This window comes from Eutrema salsugineum, unplaced genomic scaffold, assembly GCF_000478725.1.
Source record: "Eutrema salsugineum unplaced genomic scaffold, Eutsalg1_0 scaffold_14, whole genome shotgun sequence".
In the NCBI taxonomy this organism is placed as follows: domain Eukaryota; kingdom Viridiplantae; phylum Streptophyta; class Magnoliopsida; order Brassicales; family Brassicaceae; genus Eutrema; species Eutrema salsugineum.
Window position 1 is genome coordinate 4,868,983 of NW_006256877.1, and position 20,224 is coordinate 4,889,206.

The 20,224-nt window shown below is 33.8% G+C and overlaps 1 protein-coding gene, 1 non-coding gene and 1 pseudogene across 3 annotated transcripts; 1 reads left to right on the forward strand and 2 right to left on the reverse strand.

Annotated features, from left to right (window-relative positions):
- LOC112088516 overlaps window positions 1-2,615 on the reverse strand; it is a 9,951-nt pseudogene extending 7,336 nt beyond the window's left edge.
- Window positions 2,616-15,084: 12,469 nt separating this feature from the next.
- TRNAI-AAU lies at window positions 15,085-15,158 on the reverse strand. The gene has a single exon. It is a non-coding gene; the product is annotated as a tRNA-Ile (tRNA).
- Window positions 15,159-15,223: 65 nt separating this feature from the next.
- LOC18022637 (uncharacterized protein YwbO) lies at window positions 15,224-17,411 on the forward strand. 2 transcript variants are annotated; one of them, XM_006405620.2, is made up of 8 exons: window positions 15,224-15,358; window positions 15,993-16,148; window positions 16,221-16,340; window positions 16,419-16,462; window positions 16,536-16,661; window positions 16,815-16,899; window positions 16,978-17,034; window positions 17,173-17,411. In XM_006405620.2, exons 2-8 carry the CDS (start codon window positions 16,005-16,007, stop codon window positions 17,248-17,250), a joined length of 654 nt encoding a protein of 217 aa, XP_006405683.1. In that variant the 5' UTR covers window positions 15,224-15,358; window positions 15,993-16,004; the 3' UTR covers window positions 17,251-17,411. The 2 variants fall into 2 exon arrangements, with proteins under 2 accessions (XP_006405683.1, XP_006405682.1); XM_006405619.2 differs by having other exon boundaries at window positions 15,243-15,358; window positions 15,997-16,148.
- The last annotated feature ends 2,813 nt before the right edge of the window (window positions 17,412-20,224 follow it).

The window sequence follows — 20,224 nt, forward strand, 5'->3', positions numbered from 1 at the left end:
CATTGGATCAACTCTGGAAGATCTCTAACAAGTTGAATTCTCTTGCCTGGAAAGGAATTCTTCTTCTGTTGTCCCTTAGGCTCGAATCGCAAATCCTCTTTCCTGAGCCAGACTTGATTTGTGGGTCCATTCCAACTGAACTTCCGTTGCTTCATCAGCTTCTGAACCCTGTTCCATCTGCTGTAGCAGTATGCCTTGATATGTCCGATCTTGCCACAGTAATAGCACTCTCGTCCTTTTCGTAGTTTGGTGACAGATCTTTGATCTTCAGGCCGGTTGTACCCTGATGAGACAAACTTGATTTCATCTGAGCTCTTCTGTTCCTTTCCACTGTACCCCAATCCATGCTTCGTATTGCCTTGGCATCCGTAGCTCAAGATCTTGTCCAGTTGCTTGGTTCCTGCGAACATCTGAATCTGCTTCTTTAGCTGATCTAGTTCAGACTCCAGCTTCTCCGATATCTGCTTTTCAACCTTTAAATGCTGCCTCAGACCTTCAGCTTTGTTGGCTAACTCCAGCTTCTCCTTGATCAGATTGACACTTCCCTGGCCAAGTGCGTTTGCTGCTTTGAGATCTTTGCTGAGCTTGTCTACTAGTACAGACAGTCTCTGGTTTTCTTTCTTCAACTCACTGTTTTCTTGGTTGAGACTAACCAAGACATGACGTACCTCCTTGTAGCTGCTCATGAGATCATCCTCCTTTTCTTCTTCAGGCTCTGACTCTGACTCCTGTCCCTCCTCAATTTCATCGATCCCGATAAATGTCACGAAGTTGTTTGTCTCTTCGACTGAGTCATCTTCTGAATCATCATCCGATTATTCCTCAGCCAACATGGACTTGTCCTTCCTGCGATTTTGATCATTGACACATTCCAGCTGAGTGTGTCCAAATCCTTTGCAGCCATAGCACTGAATCTCCCGTCGCTTGATAGTCGGGCAGTCATTCTTGAAATGTCCATATCCCTTGTACTCATGACACTGTACCTCACTCTTTCTGCTCGGCTTGTCCCCTTCAGTTGTCTTCTTGAAAGAGGCACCCTTCTTCTGAGGTTTCCCAGTTTTCCGCAAAGCACGATCAAACCTCCGAACCAGAAGACTTATGGGATCGTCTTCCTCATCTTCGGTGATACGGTTTTCACACTTTAGAGCTAGACTTTTAGGCTTCTTCAGACTGTCTAGCTCCATCTCATGAGCTTTCAGCATGCCCACAAGTTCACTGAACGGCATGTTCTCTGTGTTACTGGACACACTGAGTGCTGATTTGTACCCCATAAACCTCGATGGCAGACACCTCAAGAATTTCTTCACCAGCTTCTTGTCCTTGTATTTTTTGCCTAACACCGCTGCTTCTTGTGCCAGAGCACTCAGTTTCGAACTGAATTCAGAGATGGTTTCATCCTCCTCCATCTTTAGATTCTCAAAGCGAGAAGCAAGCATGTCCTTTCTGGAGTTTTGAACCTTTGTTGTTCCTTCGTACTGCATCTGAAGTATGTCCCATGCTTCTTTGGCAGTCTCAACACCTTGAATCAGCTCAAAAGTCTTTCTTGAAACGTTGGTGTGAATGGTAGTCAACGCCCTTGAATTGTACTTTGCTCTTTTTGACTCCTCTTCAGTCCAACTTTCTTCTAGTTTTGGATGAAAGACTCCGTTGGCATCAGCTACCAGTGGTTCTTCCCATTTATCAGTTACTGCCTTCCATGCCAGTGGATCGATCCCTTTGATCATGGATCTGATCCTAGCTTTCCAAAACCCGTAGTTCCCATCATCCAGGATGATCCTGGAGTTGTTCACCATTTCCTTATAGCTCTCCATTTTCTCCGCAGGATCTCACCTGTTTGTAATACACACAGATGACTGCTCTGATACCAAATGAAAATGTAAGAGTAGTAATACGGGAACTAACACAGAACACAATACAGGGATTTTCTCTTCAAGAATATTTCACTAGTAAATCTGTTTGTAACTTACAAGTATACAGAACCCGATTTAGAGCAACCTCAAGACACACCTTGATTTGCTAAACTAGTCTCACTTGTTCTTGAATCGATACGTGATTCAAGAACCTCTCACCCAAATCCCTTAGCACACTAGCTCACAAAAACTCTCACAGATTTTCGCTCACCCTTTGCTAAGTATTCTCTCAGTTGTGTTAAAACCCTACATAGCTTCAACACGCCTATTTATACTCAATAGGACTTGCGGCTGATCCTCGCCTAGATTCTCCTTCTGATTACACCAAATCTTCATGAGAATCTACACCTTCCTTATCTTCTCCTAAGATAGAGGAAACTTGATATTCTCTTCATAGATCCTCCAAGATACTCCAAGCTTCCTATCCACGTCAGCTTCTCGTCTCTTGAAGTGTCCAGCACGTCCTGCAGTTCCAGCTCAGCTTCCAGCTCACCTCCACGTGTGTAGATTGCTACGCAAGTCTTCCCGTGTCAGTTCCAGAGCTAGTCGGACTGCTACACGTGCTGCTCCAGGCTTGTTTGCATCTTCAATTTTCTGATGTGTTATTGCTGACGCAAAACTCTTAGAGAGGGCTCGGGTCAGAAGCTATGGCTAAGGAAAAGTTATAGCCAAGAGAAATATAGCTACAATACAAAGACTCTTCATTGCCATATACTAGTTGAATCAATTCTTAGAAGAGTCAAGAGAGCGAGGGTTTTTCTTTCTTGTATTATATAGGTTTTGAACTTTTGATCGAGAGATAAGATAATGAGACATCAATCTTAATTTATAATAACTTTAGGTGTTGAAGCAGTCCATATAAACTGCAAATCCAAAAATTTCGAAATGATGAAGTAGATATTTGAAATGGTTAAGAAAAATATTTTAAGTTGTACTATCTCAAAACACTATGTTTATGGTGGTAATATTTAAGTGTCAAAAAATAGAAAATGAAAACTAAGTGCTATGAGTTTTTGATGAAAACATAATGCACTTGAGATTTAAAATGGCAAGTGTTGGCGATCATTTATTTAGTTTAACAATTTAGACGCTAAGAGCATCTCTAGAGCGTTTCTAACAGAAACCAAATAATAAAAAAATTGAGACCCCATTTTTTATTTGGCAGAAACGTTTCTTATTTGGCAAATTTTAGAGACGTTTCTTCCCATAAGTGGCAGCCTTTCATTTGCTAAAAGATTTGGGGGAAAATATTTTCCCAACACCCTCGACAACACTAATTTAACGGCGTGAAAACCACACTGGTGTTGGTGCAGAGACGGTGGTGGCGTATGACTGTGCACAGTGGTGATGCAGCAGCAGTGACACGGGAAGGCGAGATAGCAGCGGCGCTTCTCTCTCTTCTTCTCCCTTAGTCTTGCGGCTACAGTCGAGGAAGAAGGAGATACATATAGTCATAGTCATAGATATGTGTCTCGACAAAAGAGGAAAATAAAAAAGAGAAGGTAAAAAAGACGGCCTTGGGCCAAAAATTTAAACGAGCCCATATTAAGAAGATCAGAAATTTTTTTTTTAGAAACCCTGAATCTTTATCATTGGACAGTCCAAAATTGTGGATCTTTTATTCAACTTTCTTATTGAATTTTATGCTGAAAAAATAATTAAAAATAGTTAAAAGACCCATATGGGTCTCACCGTTAATGATGCTCTAAAGGTTTATTTTATCTAATGATTCCTCCCTCCACTTTCTTTAATTATTTATAGTTGCTGACTTTAAGATACTTTATTTGCACTTGCTGTTCAGTAACTCGGACAGCAAAAGGTCGATGTGAATTTGTTGGGGTTTGTTAGAGTGTTAATATTAGTTGGTTTTTGTTTGATTGTTTCATTAAATGATATATAAGACACGACTATATCAACCAATATAAATGGATGTTGAGAATTGTGTTGAGATTAGGTAGCTAATGTTGGTGTAGAATGTTTTACATTTTTACACATTAATGTAAATCCTTTGATCGTAAATCAATCTGTCTAGCACAAGTGCATGTGGTTTCAGCCGTACGTAACATCTAAGCCACGAATTCTCCGCTTATCATTCTTTCAAAATTTATACTTCTGGTTCGGATGCATTATTAAACTTCTCAAAATAAAAACTCGTCATGTAGGTCAAGACTAACGATCGAGTACCATCATATACAAAATTCGTCGTGTTTTAAATAGAAAGAATACACGGGAATTTACAAAACTTTGGGTCTCGGGAATTAGTTCAGGTTTCAGACCAAGATGTATTCCGGTTCTCAGAACAACGATAAAAGAAGAGATCACATGGTATGGACGTATGGTAGATCACACATCCTTCCAAATAAAACTACACCTTTTTTTTCTTAAAATGTAGAAAACTGTTAAATTACACCTTCAAACAGAAAATTACCCCTTCTTAGACATTTTAATTCGTAAAAAATTTTAATTTATAAATGTCTATATTTTACATGTTTAAAGACTTGTAAAATTGAGTCCGCCCTTAAGCTTTGTCCTTTACTATATAAACTAGGTCTTGAGCCCCCGCGAAATCGCAGGGGAAATACGGTATATTCAAACTCTTAATTTAAATACCTATAAGTAAACATACATATAACAAAAAGTGATAATATTTAGATTTAAATATTTAATTTTTTGAAAAAATAAATACTATTATAAAAAATAAATAGATATGACTTTCAAAAATATAAAGATACAAAGATGAACTAAATCATACAATGCCATTAACACACATTTATATTTGAGTCTATAGTTTACAGTTAATGTAACAATGTATAACTCAAAATATACATCCATATAAAAGACATTTATAAAATTGACATTGAGAAGAAGTTAAACAATGATTATAACCAACATGATCAGTTTTATGATAAAACTCAATTGTTGATAGATATATTTTTACAATGAGAAGTTTTTAACTTTATCATGATATGAAACGTTAAAATCTTCAAACAAAGAGAATAAAATTCTAGTACAAAATCTTGTATGAAAAAAATTCAAATTTGTCATGTTCTGTAAAAAATATGGAAAATATTTGGATTTCAAACTATTAGAAATAGTTTTGATACATTTTTGTTGAGTAAATGCCATTTTGAGCTCAAACCAAACTAAAAGAAATCTAACTAAGGTAGTTTGGTTTGTTTCAGAGTTGTTAGAACAGTAGGTAAACAGTTGCAGTCTTTTCTAAAGTCAAAAAGTTGGCCGCTAATTGTCTTTAGGAGTAAGAGAGTTGCAGAGAGTTGGTGAGCTAGTTCCATATAAGATTGTAAAAGTCTTTGAGAAGTACGTATGGTAATGTAGTAATGAAAACAATTCCAAAAGCTTGATCTCTCTCTAAAATCTGAAACTCACAAATGAAACACAAAACATTCAAAACAGAGTTGTTCTGTTTCAAAATCACAACATGGTATCAGAGCTCAGTTTGATCTTTGGATCTGGCTCAAAGAAGAAGAAGGCTGAGGAAAAAGAAACCGAAGCCATGGTTCAAGAAACCAGAATGAACAAGATGGTGTCAAAAGAAGATGCCGGAAAGAGAAGAAGAGAAGAAACAGAAAGGAAGAAAGAAGAAGAACATGGTGAAGAATAACACATGTTCACAGCAAGACAAGATGACAAAGAATCAGAAGAAGAAAGCAGATGGCTCATAGACAGTGGTTGCACAAACCACATGACCCCAAATGAGAAGATATTTGTGAAAATCGACCCAAGCATCAAGGTTCCAATACGGGTTGGAAGCGGTGCTGTATTGATATCAAAAGGAAAAGGAAAAGGAAATGTTGAAGTGATGACCAAGAAAGGTAAGAGAATCATAAGAGATGTTCTCCTTGTACCAAAACTTGGCAAAAACCTTCTAAGCATTCCTCAAATGATTTCAAACGGCTACCAAGTTACATTCAAAGGAGAAAGCTGCATCATTCATGATCGACTAAAAAGAAAAATAGGTGAAATACCAATGGTGAAAAAGAGTTTCCACATCAACTGGAACTCAAAAGAAGAAAGTGCAATGTCTGCAAAAGAAGAAAGTGCAGAGTTGTGGCACAGAAGACATGGTCACACAGGATACACTAACTTGAAGATTATGCAGGCACAAGACATGGTTGCAGATCTCCCAAAGTTCAGCGTAAATCAAGAAGGATGTGAAAGCTGTATTCTAAGCAAGCACAGTCGAGACTCTTTCCAAAAGAATCCGAAACCCAAGCAACAAAAAAAGCTGGAACTAATCCACAGCGACCTTTGTGGACCAATGCAAAACGAATCTTTCAGTGGGAGCAGGTACATTCTTACATTTATTGATGATGCTACCAGAATGGTTTGGGTTTATTTTCTCAAGGCAAAGTCAGAAGTATTCAAAACCTTCAAGAAGTTCAAGAGCCTTGTCGAAAATCAGGCAAACTGCAGGATCAAGAAACTGAGAACAGACAGAGAATCAGAGTACTTATCTGGAGAATTCACAAGATTCGTTGAAGCAAATGGCATTGAAAGACAACTGACAGCAGCCTACACTCCACAACAAAATGGAGTTTCTGAAAGAAGAAACAGAAGTTTGGTGGAGATGGCAAGAGCAATGATCAAAGCAAAAGACTTACCTCTGAAATTTTGGGCAGAAGCGGTTTATAATGCAGCTTACGTGTAAAATAGAACACCAACAAGAGCACTCAGAAGCAAGACTCCTCTTGAAGCCTGGAACGGAACAAAACCATCTGTAAAGCACATGAAGGTATTCGGTTGCATCTGTTATGTACACATCCCTGACCAAAAGAGAAAGAAATGGGACGACAAATCGAAGAAAGCTATCTTTGTTGGATACAGCTCTAAAACAAAGGGTTATAGAGTCTACCTATTGGAAGAAGGAAAAGTTGACATCTCCAGAGATGTTATCTTTAATGAAAATAGTAAATGGGATTGGAACAAGAAGGAAGTTATAATGAAGTGCAGCGTTCTAGTTGAAGCAGATGAAAGTAAAGAAGAAACTGAACCAACTCCTGGTAATTTCCTGGAAGAACCGATTACCTCTCCAAACACAGACCAGAGTAGAAGCATCAGAACTCAAGGAGAAAGCTCAAGCCCACCAAACAGGAAAACTCGATCTATTGCAGACATCCTACTCACTGCTCCTTACGCGGATGTAGAATACTCTGCAATAGTTGAAGGATGCTATAGTGGAATAGAAGAACCAGCTCAGTTTGAAGACGCGGCTAAACACTCAAAATGGATAGAAGCCATGGAAGAAGAAATACAAATGATAGAGAAAATGATACTTGGGAACTAGTTGAGAGACCTGCAAACAAGAATGTCGTTGGAGTAAAATGGATTTATCATCTGAAAACTGATGCAAAAGGAGAAGTAGTAAGACACAAGGCAAGGCTAGTTGCAAAAGGCTTCACTTAACAACATGGTGTGGACTATCTGGAAACCTTTGCACCACTCTCTAGACATGAAACCATTAGGCTTCTTCTTGCAGTCGCAGCTCAGAAGAAATGGAAACTTTTCCAACTTGATGTAAAATCTGCATTCCTAAACGGAATACTTGAGGAAGAGATATATGCAGAGCAGCCTCTTGGATTTGAAGCAACCGGAAAATAAGATTATGTACTTCGACTTCACAAAGCCCTATATGGGTTGAAACAGGCGCCAAGGGCCTGGTACAGCAGAATTGATGAATTCTTCCAAAGAGAAAACTTCAAGAGAAGCGAGAATGATCATGCTCTCTACACCAAAGAAACTAATGGAAAGCTTCTTGTAGTGTGCATTTATGTAGATGACCTTATTGTCACAGGACATAATGAAGATATGGTAAATGAATTCAAGACAGCAATGAAGAACGAGTTTGAGATGTCTGATTTGGGTCTGCTAAACTATTTCTTAGGAATGGAAATTGTGCAAACTGAGGAAGGAATATCTCTGTCTCAAGAAGGATATGCGAAGAAGTTATTGCAAAAGTTCAATATGGAAGAATGCAACATCATGCCTACTCCTCTGGTTCCACAATGACGATACTAAAATGAGGGAGATGAAGAAATTGCAGATAACAAAGTTTACAGAAGCTTGGTAGGAGGTTTGCTGTATCTGACAGCAACAAGACCTGATCTAATGTTCTCTGCATCTTATCTCTCCAGATATTTAAAGGAACCTAAAGCTGCACATCTCAAGGAAGCTAAGCGAGTACTCAGATATATCAGAGGAACTACTGGTATGGGTTAGTTTTTCACCAGAATTGCAGAACCAAAACTGATCGGTTATTCCGACAGTGACTGGGGAGGATGTAGGGAAGATACGAGATCAAGTACTGGCTATTGTTTCAGCATTGGATCAGAAATATTCACTTGGCAAACAAGCAAACAAGATACAGTGGCTCAATCTACAGCAGAGGCTGAGTACATGGCATTGTGCGCTGCTGCAAACCAAGCTCTGTGGTTAAGACGCTTACTTGAAGACTTGAGGATTACCTCTCAAGAGGGAGTACCAATTTATTGTGACAGCCAATCAGCTATAGCTATTGGAAAGAACCCGGTTCAACACAGAAGAACCAAACATATTCAGATCAAGTATCATATGGTAAGAGACTATGAGAGGAATGGGGATATTCAGCTCAGATTTTGCAGAAGTGAAGAACAATTGGCCAATACATTCACCAAGGCGTTGGCGGTTCAAAGTTATGAAAGAATTCGAAGTAAGATTGGTTTGAGAGACAAAATGGCAAGAGGGAGTGTTGAGTAAATGCCATTTTGAGCTCAAACCAAACTAAAAGAAATCTAACTAAGGTAGTTTGGTTTGTTGCAGAGTTGTTAGAACAGTAGGTAAACAGTTGCAGTCTTTTCTAAAGTCAAAAAGTTGGCCGCTAATTGTCTTTAGGAGTAAGAGAGTTGCAGAGAGTTGGTGAGCTAGTTCCATATAAGATTGTAAAAGTCTTTGAGAAGTACGTATGGTAATGTAGTAATGAAAACAATTCCAAAAGCTTGATCTCTCTCTAAAATCTGAAACTCACAAATGAAACACAAAACATTCAATAAAGAGTTGTTCTGTTTCAAAATCACAACAATTTTAAGTCAACATTATCTTTCAGAAACCTAAAATTCTCTTGAATTTATAACATCATAGAGCATTGGACATATTATATTGGCTTAACAAATTCTTAATTGTGTGATATTTAGCGATTTTTTTAACTCGTCAGCTATATCAAAAATATACATTTGAGAGAACTTTGGTGGCTTACCATCACATGGACCTTAAAACAATACATCACATGTGTATTTTGGACAGAATAATCAATTTTTGCACCCATAGAAGTAAAAGCTATGATAGAATTATATGCTCTTATATATCGGAGAAACAAAGGCTCACTTAGAAGCTTAACTATTAATGGTGGAGGCTCACGAGCAGTAGGGAGTAAAACACGACTTTGTTTGAAATAAATTGAGAACAAGTGTCGTTTACTAACTGTATCTATTTCAGTACATTCGAATGACCAAACCCAAACATGACAATCGGGACATTGCATTAAGCTATTATTTGGTTCTTTTTTTCGTGGTCATCATCCTTTTATTTTAAATTTTTAACATTATTAGTTCTAATATATCAAAAAAACAGTTATAATATTATGATTAGCAATAAAAATACTCACTATTCTAACTTTTTTGGGATAATGCTATCATTTGATATTGGTTGAAAATCATCATCTATTCAAAATAAATTTTTAATTAATATATGTAAATTAACATTCCAAAGGTATATTTTTAAAAATATATAATTTAAGTGACATACTGTTAATCAAAGTTTGTTGTTGGGAGAAACTTCTTAATTATATTTAATTTCAAGTATTCATTGATTTTTTATACTTTCCAGCAAGCAATATATTTTTAAAAATATATTATATTAATTTTTACACTCTTAAATAGAGAATAACACAATAACAATTCAGACATTATCAGCCAATTTTTAATTACATCATACAAGAGTAAATTTAAAAAAATGATAAAGCCAATACAGAATAACCAAATTTGATCATATTATTGAATAAAGAAAATCTTCTTTGCTTAACAATAGTGAACTTGTAGAAAATTTTGTAACTATAACAAATACTTTAACTTTATGGCGTTTAACAGGTAAATTGTATACTTGATAAATAGAATGTTTACCTATCTCTAAATAAAAATAAAAACAAAAACCGTGTCTTATACTTCTTAATGAAATGTTGTGCATCTTCAATATGTAATTGTGTATTTATTTTGAAAATATGCAATGCTTCAATATTAAAAAATAAATTGTTTAAATTTTGAACAGTTGCAATGGTTTAATAACCATTAACTCAAGAGATGTAATTGTTGGTAAATTAACCTTAATTTCAAAGGTTGCAATGTTTAGTAGATAACTATAAACTCAAGAGTTGCAATGGTTGATAAAATGACTGTAATCTCTAAAATTGCAATGTCTAGTAAAATAACCATTAACTCAAAAAGTGCAATGATTGGTAAATTAACCTTAATTTTAAGAGTTACAATGTTTAGTAAATACCTATAAACTCAAGAGTTGCAATGTTGATAAAATGACCATCATCTCTAGAAATGCAATGTCTAGTAGATAACCATAAACTCAATAGTTGCAATAGTTCACCGAAATAACTATAACACTTAAATCTCCAACATTCATTTCCTATTAAAATATTATAATAGATTCACTAAATAAACAACACATATACAAATAAAAAACCAAAAGACATCATCATACAATGGCTAGAAGTTATATAAAATATATTTAATGAAAGACACAACGGTTCATTCGTAGTTTTTCCCAGAAATGTATAAGTTAAAAAAAAAACAAAAAGACATAACTTTATAATAATGATATCTTTCATATTAATAACTGTTATACACACAAAGGTACTATTAATTTAAAAATAATAATAAATACAAAGAAAAAATAATTCATTCATAGCTTTCATATCATTAGTTTCTTCACATATTTAGGTTTTTTTCTGGTTCTTCCTAGCCTTTTCTTTTGTCTTGAAACTTTTTTTTTTGATTTTTCATTTTCTTATTTTCAAGACTAAAATCTTCATCACTTTCACATAAATTGGTTTCTTCTTTGTCTTCTTTTTTCTCTTCACATCTAAACCTATTAGTTGCATTATATACTTTCGAAAGTACATCTTTAATTCTCATTATCGTTTGGTATATCATGTTTACTATGTCAATAAATTATATAACTATTATAGTATAACCAAAAGTAGTGCTACACTTGCATATTTAATGATAAAATAAATTTTAAAATCAGATATTAAAATATAACTAATAAACTTATAGGACAAAAGATAATGTTTCCTTCTAAGATTAGTGATAAACTTGCCAAAAGAATTACCATTTTTCTGTTTAGTCTTAATTTTTTGAATTTTCTTTCAAAAATATTTTTCTGGATATTAAGCTGATGTGAGACCCTCTAATTTATTTATGGTTGAATATAATTTAAAAGAGAAATTTTAAAATAGAACTAAAAACTCATAGGAAAAATATTATGTTGCCTTTTAATATTAGTATTATAATTACCAAAAGAATTACCAGTTTTAGTCCAAATTATTTGGCTTTTGTTCCAGAAATATTTTTTTGGGGAATGAGCCGATCTTTCACGTTCTACTTGAAATTTCTCTTTATTCATGGCTAACCATATACTTAAAAAAACTAACACCATTTTGGTAAAAATTAGAATTAAGTTAATTTGAGGTTTTTCAACAAAAAATTTTGTGTATAAAGTGTTGTTTTTCAAAATTATAAAGCATTATAAAAAAATTAATAAAAAAATAACGAAGAATGTAACAACATATATACAATCTTGAAAAGACATAAGCATTAAGAGAAGTAAACTTTAATAATCGGTGGTTATGTACGAAATGGTACAATTAGTAAAATAAAACAAAAAGACACATCTATAGAATTGTAAACACTGAATAAATTAGCAGTTATAGTCGAAAATGTATAATTAATGAAAAAAAAAATAAACAGAAAAACACAATGATCCACTCATAGTTTTTATTTTATAGAATTCCAAATGGTACAAATGAATAGTTGCAATAGTTTAGAAGAAGCATAATTCCAACAGTTGCAATAGTTTATTAACAATTAACTCAATAGGTGCAATGGTTGGTAAAATAACCTTAAACTCAATAGTTGCAATGTTTAGTAAATAACATAAACTCAAGAGTTGCAATAGTTGGTAAAATAACTATAATCTCTAGAATTGCAATGTTTAGAGAAATAACCATAAACTCAAATACTCAATAGTTGCAATGGTTCATTAAAAAAAAGGTAACACTTAAATCTCCAACATTCATTCTCCACTAAAATATAATCATAAATTCACTAAATAAAAAACACATATACTAATTACAAACAAAAAGGCACAACCATACAATAGCAAGCAGTTATATAGATAAAAATACAATTTAAAAAATATTAATGGAAGGACATAATGGTTCATTCATAGTTTTTCACAGAAATATATAATTTTAAAAAAAGAAACAAAAGACACAACTTTATAATAATGATAACCTTTTCATATTAATAACTCTTATACACATAAAATATTAATAAAAAAAGATAAAATGGTTCATTCATAGTTATTTATATCTTTATTTTCTTCATAGATTTAGTTTTTTTTTGTTCTTCCTAGCATTTTCTTTTGTCTTGAATTTTTTTTGTGATTTTTCATTTTCTTATTTTCAAGACTAAAATCTTCATCACTTTCACATAAATTAGCTTCTTTTTATCTTCTTTTTTCAATTCACATCCAAATCTTTTAGTTGTATTATTTACTTTAGAAAGTACATCTTTATTCTTCATTATAGTTTGGTATATCATGTTTTCTGTGTCAAATAAATAATATAACTATTATAGTAGGAGTATAACCAAAAGTAGTGCTACACTTGCATATGTAATAATAAATAAAAAAATCAGATTTTAAAATATAACTAATAAGTTCATAGAAAAAAAGATTACATTGACTTCTAAAATTAGTGATAAACTTGTCAAAAAGAATTATTATTTTTTCGTTTAGTCCTAATTTTTTGATTTGCTTTTCCAAAAAAAAAAACATTCCTGGATATTGAGAGGGTGTGAGACCTTCAAATTCAAGATCTTCTTTATTTTTGGCTAAATAGAATTTAAAATATTAAAATAGAACTAAAAAAACATAAGAAAAAATATTATGTTGCCTTTTAATATTAGTAAAATAATTGCCAAAATAATTACCATTTTTTTGTTTAGTCTAATTTTTGTAGTTTTTGTTCCAAAAATATTTTCTTGGAAATGAGCAGATCTTTCATCTTTCATTTGAAGTGTTTCTTTATTCATACCTAACCATCTACTAAAAAAACTTTTTTGTAACACCATTTCGGTAACGATTGCTTACAAATGAACAATTTTTTGATTAAGGAATTTTAAATTTATTTGAAATTTATCAACAATAAATTAATATATAAGGTGTTGTATTTTAAAGTAAGAGAGAATTATAAAAAAAACTTCAATAGAAAAAATAATGAAGAATGAAATAAAATATATATATAATCTTGAAAAGACATAAGTATTAAAAGAATCAATCTTTGATAATCAGTGGTTATATATGAAATGGTACAATTAATAAAATAAAACGAAAAGACACAACTGTAGAATGATAAACTTTGTATAATTCAGTAGTTATACATGAAAATGTATAGTTAAATAAAACAAATAATAATTAGAATGACACAATGGTTCAATGGTTCATTCATAAAAGCAACTTTTGATAATCAGCAGGTACAATTAATAAAACAAAACGAAAAGACATAACTATAGAATAATGACCTTTATATAAATTAGCAGTTATACATGAAAAGATATAGTTAATTAAAACAAATAATAATTAGAAAGATACAATGGTTCAATGGTTTTTTCATAGAAGCAACATTTGATAATCAGCGGTTATATATGAAATGATATAATTAATTGATGATATGTGAATATCAAACAAGGGACAAAACAGTAATTTAGATCGGCAAACTCGGATTTTATTAGATCGGTCGAGAATACAACTGAGTTCGGTTATGTAAACGATAAGCGAACTAAAACTTAGGAAACTAAGAAGCTAAAGTTTTGAGTTCTCAGTCTCTAAGTCTCTCGGGAATTTATTGTGTCTTCTGGTGTCGATTCCTCTTCCTTTATATATGTCTTCTAAGTCGGTCTTCATGGGTCTTCTCTGCGATATGGGACCGAGAAGGTTTTCCTTTTCTTTCGGTCGTTTTCCTTTTCTCTTGGCAGTTTCTTTTCTTCTCGGAAATTTCCTTTCTTCTCGGAAATTTCCTTTTTCTACTTGGAAATTTTCTTTTTTCATCCAAACTCGGGGAACTTTTCGATTCCTTTGAGAAGTTTAGACCGACTTCGGCTTATCGGGCTATGTTTAGCCCAAGAGCTCGCCCGACCCAATTTTCCCGGTATAATTCCTTTGTAAATCGGGCTTAATTCATGTCGATCTTGGTTTGTACCGGAGAAAACCGAAGGTGCGGTTTTCACCTCCAACATTACTAAAATAAAACTAAAAAACACAACCGTAAAATAATAACATTTATAAATTAGCAGTTATATATGAAAAAGTATAATAAAAAGATATAATGGTTCAATGCTTCACTATATGAAATGGTACAACTAAAAAAATAAAATAAATAGACACAACTATAGAATGATAATCTTTATATAAATTATCAGTTATAAATGAAATGAAAAAGTACAATAAAAAGATACAATGATTCAATGGTTTATTCATAGTTTTTTATTTTATTATTATTAATAGATATCTTTTTTGTTCACTATAAATATGTAAACGAGATGAAGAGTCTTTTAGACCTAAGCAAGTAGCACAGAATAGGGAAACGTATCAGAAATAGCTATGAGATCATTTTATTTAAAAAAAAACAAAAAAAAAAACTATGAGATCATGCATGATGAACTTCTTATTAAAAGACTTGGTCAAATTACATTACTAAAAGAGTTGTGTCCAATGAAAAGAGGGAGAGAGTGAGTGTGGTACGTTACTATGTAGTAAATAAATTTAGAAAAGTAGCATTAATCCCGGCAAAATAAGGGTTTCGCTAGGAGCAGGAAAAGGTGGTATGCTATAATGGCCCATGCAGGTTTCGAACCTGCGACCTTCGCGTTATTAGCACGACGCTCTAACCAACTGAGCTAATGGGCCATTTGTTTGTTAAACAAAAATTATTGAAAATAGTATTTAAATCGTTTTTACTCAGATTGTTAGTCAAAGGAAATGCAAGGAAATGTCGAATAGTTGGTGAATGATGATTATTTCTGTGTAATTTATCTCATTAGCTCTTGTGACTTGTCTGAGTTGTCTCTGCAATAAGTTCACGATCATCTTCCCCCAAACTTTTCCAGGTAAACCCAGAAAATACCTTAGAGGCTTAGATCATATAATACACATGTGCTTGTAATGCGTAGAATTGTACAATTTGGAATAGATCGTTCTTACCTTTACAGACTCTAATCTGGAAATTAGAATCCAAAAAAAATATGAAGCCTAAAATCCATTTCTTGATTTTTCTGTTTGATCAAAATCTGAAATTTGAGTGATTTAGAAAGAGTTTGGTGCTGCAGATGAATCAAGTTTGGAAAATTTTCTCTCTGAACCAATTACAACCCTAAATTCCTAGAGAGTCCAATCTAAAGATATTTCAAAAGATGAAACTTTGATGTGATTAGAAAATTATGTAGTTTGAACAGTTTTGGACTCACTGTCTGAGATTGAAAGATCAAGTTTCTGTCTTTCTTTTGATTCAGTGTCTGATTTTAGTGGATTCTATAACTCTCAGATTTTATTCCATCTAGGATTTTGAGACGAACCTTAAAAGTGATTAAAGATGGCAGAACAATATGTAGTTTGAACAGTTTGGATCTAAGTGCCCTGTTATCTGAAATTGAAGATCAAGTCTCTGTTTTTTTTTTGTCTTTGGTTCAGTGTCTGAGTTAAGTTCTGAAATTTGATTTCTGATTTGTAACTTAAAATGGTTAGAAAGATCTCCCAATGGCTGAGTCAGCGAGCAACATCCCTTCAAAAAAGCTCATCCAAATCGATGTAAGCTCGGATACAGTTTGCCCATGGTGCTTTGTGGGGAAAAAGAATCTTGACAAAGCAATTGATGCATCTAAAGATCAATACAACTTTGAGGTTAAAACTCTCTCTTTTGTTTACTTGGAGAATGATGAAAACGCTTATGGTATTCAATTTGTGACAATGTAGATTCGATGGCATCCGTTTTTCCTTGATGCATCTGCACCCAAAGAAGGTGTGAACAAGAAAGAGTTTTATCAACTGAAATTTGGAAGCAGAGTTGAAGGAATGTTCACCAGAATGTCCGAGGTTTTTTTAACTTACAATTCTTTAAGAAAGCTTATGTTCTTGTTGAGAGAATCTTGAAATAATCTTGCTTCATTACAGATCTTTGGAAGTATTGGGTTAGATTATGACACATCCGGTCTCACGTAAGCACCAAGAGTTTTTTCTCCTATAGATTTCTTCTGTTTGTTTTTCTAAATGTTTTGGTGATATGAACAGAGGCAACACTCTGGATAGTCATAGACTTATACATTATGCCGGGAAACATGCGCCGGATAAACAACATAGCCTTGTTGAAGAGTTGTGTCTCGGTTATTTCACGCAGGGAAAGTACATTGGGGACAGGTAGATACACAGTTTTTTTTATCACAAAGATCTTGTCGGAAGAATATGTGAAATGGTTTAATGAGTTCTTGATTTAGTGCTTGTGATGAGTTGGCTTTGATTATCCTTAGATGTTAAACCGAGAAAAACTCGGTAACTTGTTGATGAATTCAGGGAGTTTTTGGTTGAAACGGCCAGAAATCTTGGCATAGAAGGAGCAGAAGAATTCATCTCAGAGCCCAACAATGGAGTAACAGAGGTTTGTTTTCATGTGGTTATTAGCTTTTTCCATAGGATAGTATTGAATGATATATTCTGATCATTTTAAGTATTGAAGGTGGAAGAAGAGATGAAGAAGTATTCACGGAATATCACAGGAGTTCCACATTACATTGTAAGTTTATGTGCTGCAGATCGATTGCCACTATAAGATCAACGCAAATATCCTCTAGTTACAGTGAAACAGACGGCAATTTTTTAAATATCTCCTTAGTCTTGAGTCATGTGTCTCTTCTTTGTATTGTTTGGTCAGATCAATGGGAAGGTGAAACTGAGTGGTGCGCAACCGCCCGAGACGTTTCAGAGTGCGTTTGAAACGGCCTCAGCTTAAAACACAAAACAGTGAACTCAAGAGTTGTTGAAGTTTTTTTTTTTATGTCCATGGAGATTATGTCTGTTCTCTTGTTTGAGCTTGTGAGTTCTCACTTTTCAAGAACTTGGTGTAATAATCAATACAGATTTGGTGTTTTTGATGGTTTGTCTAATGATTCAGAGAAGTTAATTATAAACAACATTCTTATTATTCTGCTTCTTGCTCTGATTTCAGAAATGCAAAAGATTATTTCTGAGATCAAAGAGCAATGTTTCACGTGAATAATAAGAATTATTTCTGAGATCACGTGAAATCGTTACCACAAATAAAAAGAAAACGTTTTATTTGTGGTAAGATGTGATCATGTGAAACGTAAAGATTATAGAATGATCAACGGTATACAATTTTTAATAGGTTAATCTTCAATATCTAATTTGTATATATATAGCATCTCTTGGAATTTGAGATTTAACAAAGACTTTTGGTTGAAGATAGAAAGAGACGTGAAAGGCACACGTACGTAGCTTCGAGATAGGATAATTTTTTAAGTAAAAATGTTTTAGATTTAAGATAAATTGTTTTTATTTTCCTGTTGTGAATCAAGTACGAAAAAGCAATAAACAAAAATCGCAAATTGAGGCAAACATTCGTTTAGAGTTTTCCTATTATTTGTGTGAATAAATAATTATAAACTCTAAACCTTGTATTTATATCTTCAAAAACCCGACTCTTAAATCCACTAGAAAAAGGAAAACCTAAATCGACTCAACTCGCTCTAGCAGGATCCATTTAGAATATTTTGTCACTTAGAAACAATAAATTTTATAATATGTTTAACTATTGATTATAAATAAAGATGTTAAATCAAATTAATCTGTTTATTTAATCCATTTTGAATTTCTAAAAAAAAATTTAACTAATCCAAAAAATATATAATCTTCAATACATAATATTAATATGCATCATTTAATGATTTTAGTTTTTGTGTTCAGCTCATGAACACTTACAAAAAATTAACTTTTTTATGTCTAACTATTTATAAATTAAAAATATATTTTTTAATTTTTATTTATATATATATATATATTCAAATAAAATATAATAAATTATTGTTGGATAAAATAAAATCATTTATAGGACCTATCAGGTAGGTTCGACCCATGAAAGGTTCGGTCCACGTAAGGTCCGAATACGTAGTAAGGTCGGACCGACATAAGTTCCAAATGATGGAAAAAGGTTCGACTAACAGAAGGTTCGAATAAGGAAAAACTTAAACCGACAAAAGGTCCGAATCTTCTAGAGATAACGACGAATAACCTACACGTCATCCTAATCCAAAAGGCTTATAAAAGGAGGAGTTCCCGAACGACAAAGGGCACGAAGCAATAAAACCTTATAAAAGGAGGAGTTCCCGAACAACAAAGGTCATCCTAATCCAAAAGGCTTATAAAACCTTAGAGAGCATTTTTTTTAGCAATAGCTTAGCACCTGCAATATACTTGTAGTTCAGAACTTTGTTATTGGAATAAAGATCTCTTTTTTTCCTATCGATCCGTAGAACTGTCTTTCATTCGAACCTGTTAAAATTTCCCCAAACAGTTTGGCGCTAGAAGGAGGGGCTTTACAGTTTTAACTACATGAGACATGTCGAACGGAGAAGATAACAATGATGTCCCTGGGAACACCAATGTTCCAACTGATCATGCTGCTCAATTAGAGGCACTTACAGCCCAAATGAAGCAGAATGAAGAGCGACTTGCACAAATTGAAGCAGAAAACGCTTCCATAAGGGAAGCGAAAGCTGCTCTGACTGGTGATGGAAACACATATGTCGATCCTCGTGCCAGGTTTCGAACACGGGTCCCCCTAATGTTACCATTGGATGATACTGTTCGACTAACGGGTAATAGGTCCACACAACAGCGTGAGAACGACATACAAGAAGCCGATGGAACACGTGATACCCAAACTTTACATGCACCTACTGGTCCGACAACTCATCCAACAGAAGACATCCAACTGAATCATATGATTTCGAAGCGATTGGAAGCTATGGAAACCTTGATTGGAAGACTTCCAAGAGTAGCTCCTCCAATCACAAAAAGTGCACATAATTCTTATGCTGATACCCCGTTCACAGATGCAATTGCGCTGGTGGAGATGCCAAGGAAGTTTACACTTCCTACAATGAAGATCTACGACGGAACGACAGACCCAGATAACCACATAGCACAATACAAGCAGAGAATGTTTACAACGGCAGTTGCAAAAGAACTCCGTGAAGCTACCATGTGCAAAGGATTCGGTTCGAGTCTTACGGGACCAGCCCTTCAATGGTTTACAAATTTTCCAAATGCTTCGATCGACTCCTTTTCGTCACTAACAGATTGCTTCGTTGAACAATTTGCAAGTAGCAGGAATTTGGAGAAGACAGCTGACGATCTTTATGAGGTCGTGTAGAAGAGAGGTGAATCCTTGCGAAGTTATGTGGGACGATTCAACAAGGAAAAAGTGTCTATTGATGTGTCGTGTCAACTGCGTGAGGGAACAAGTTTTACCCTTAACAAAACAAATGAAAGCCGCAAGTGCACAACTAATCAGTTGCAGTATTTAGGGATCGAATCCACAGGGATTTGTGTGCCTGGTATTCTTCTACGGTTTTTAACTTTATGTCTAGACTAAATTGGTTTTAAAGGTTGGTTGTTTTTCTTGCGAATTATACTAAAACAAAAGAAAGCAAATAAATCTATCCTAAAAAGCAGGTAAGAAAATCGAATGAAATGCAATTAGAATAAGCAAATATCGAATGAAAGACTAATAAGGCAAGTAAAATATCGCATGAAAGGTAAATAAAGCAAGTAAATAATGAACTAAGGAAATTGAAATGCAGGTCTAAGAAAGCAATAAAAATCGATGGAGTTGTAAACTATGGCTAAAAACGCTGAGCTTTTGAGAACTCTAAGGGATCATAATCGGTTTTTAACACTAGGGT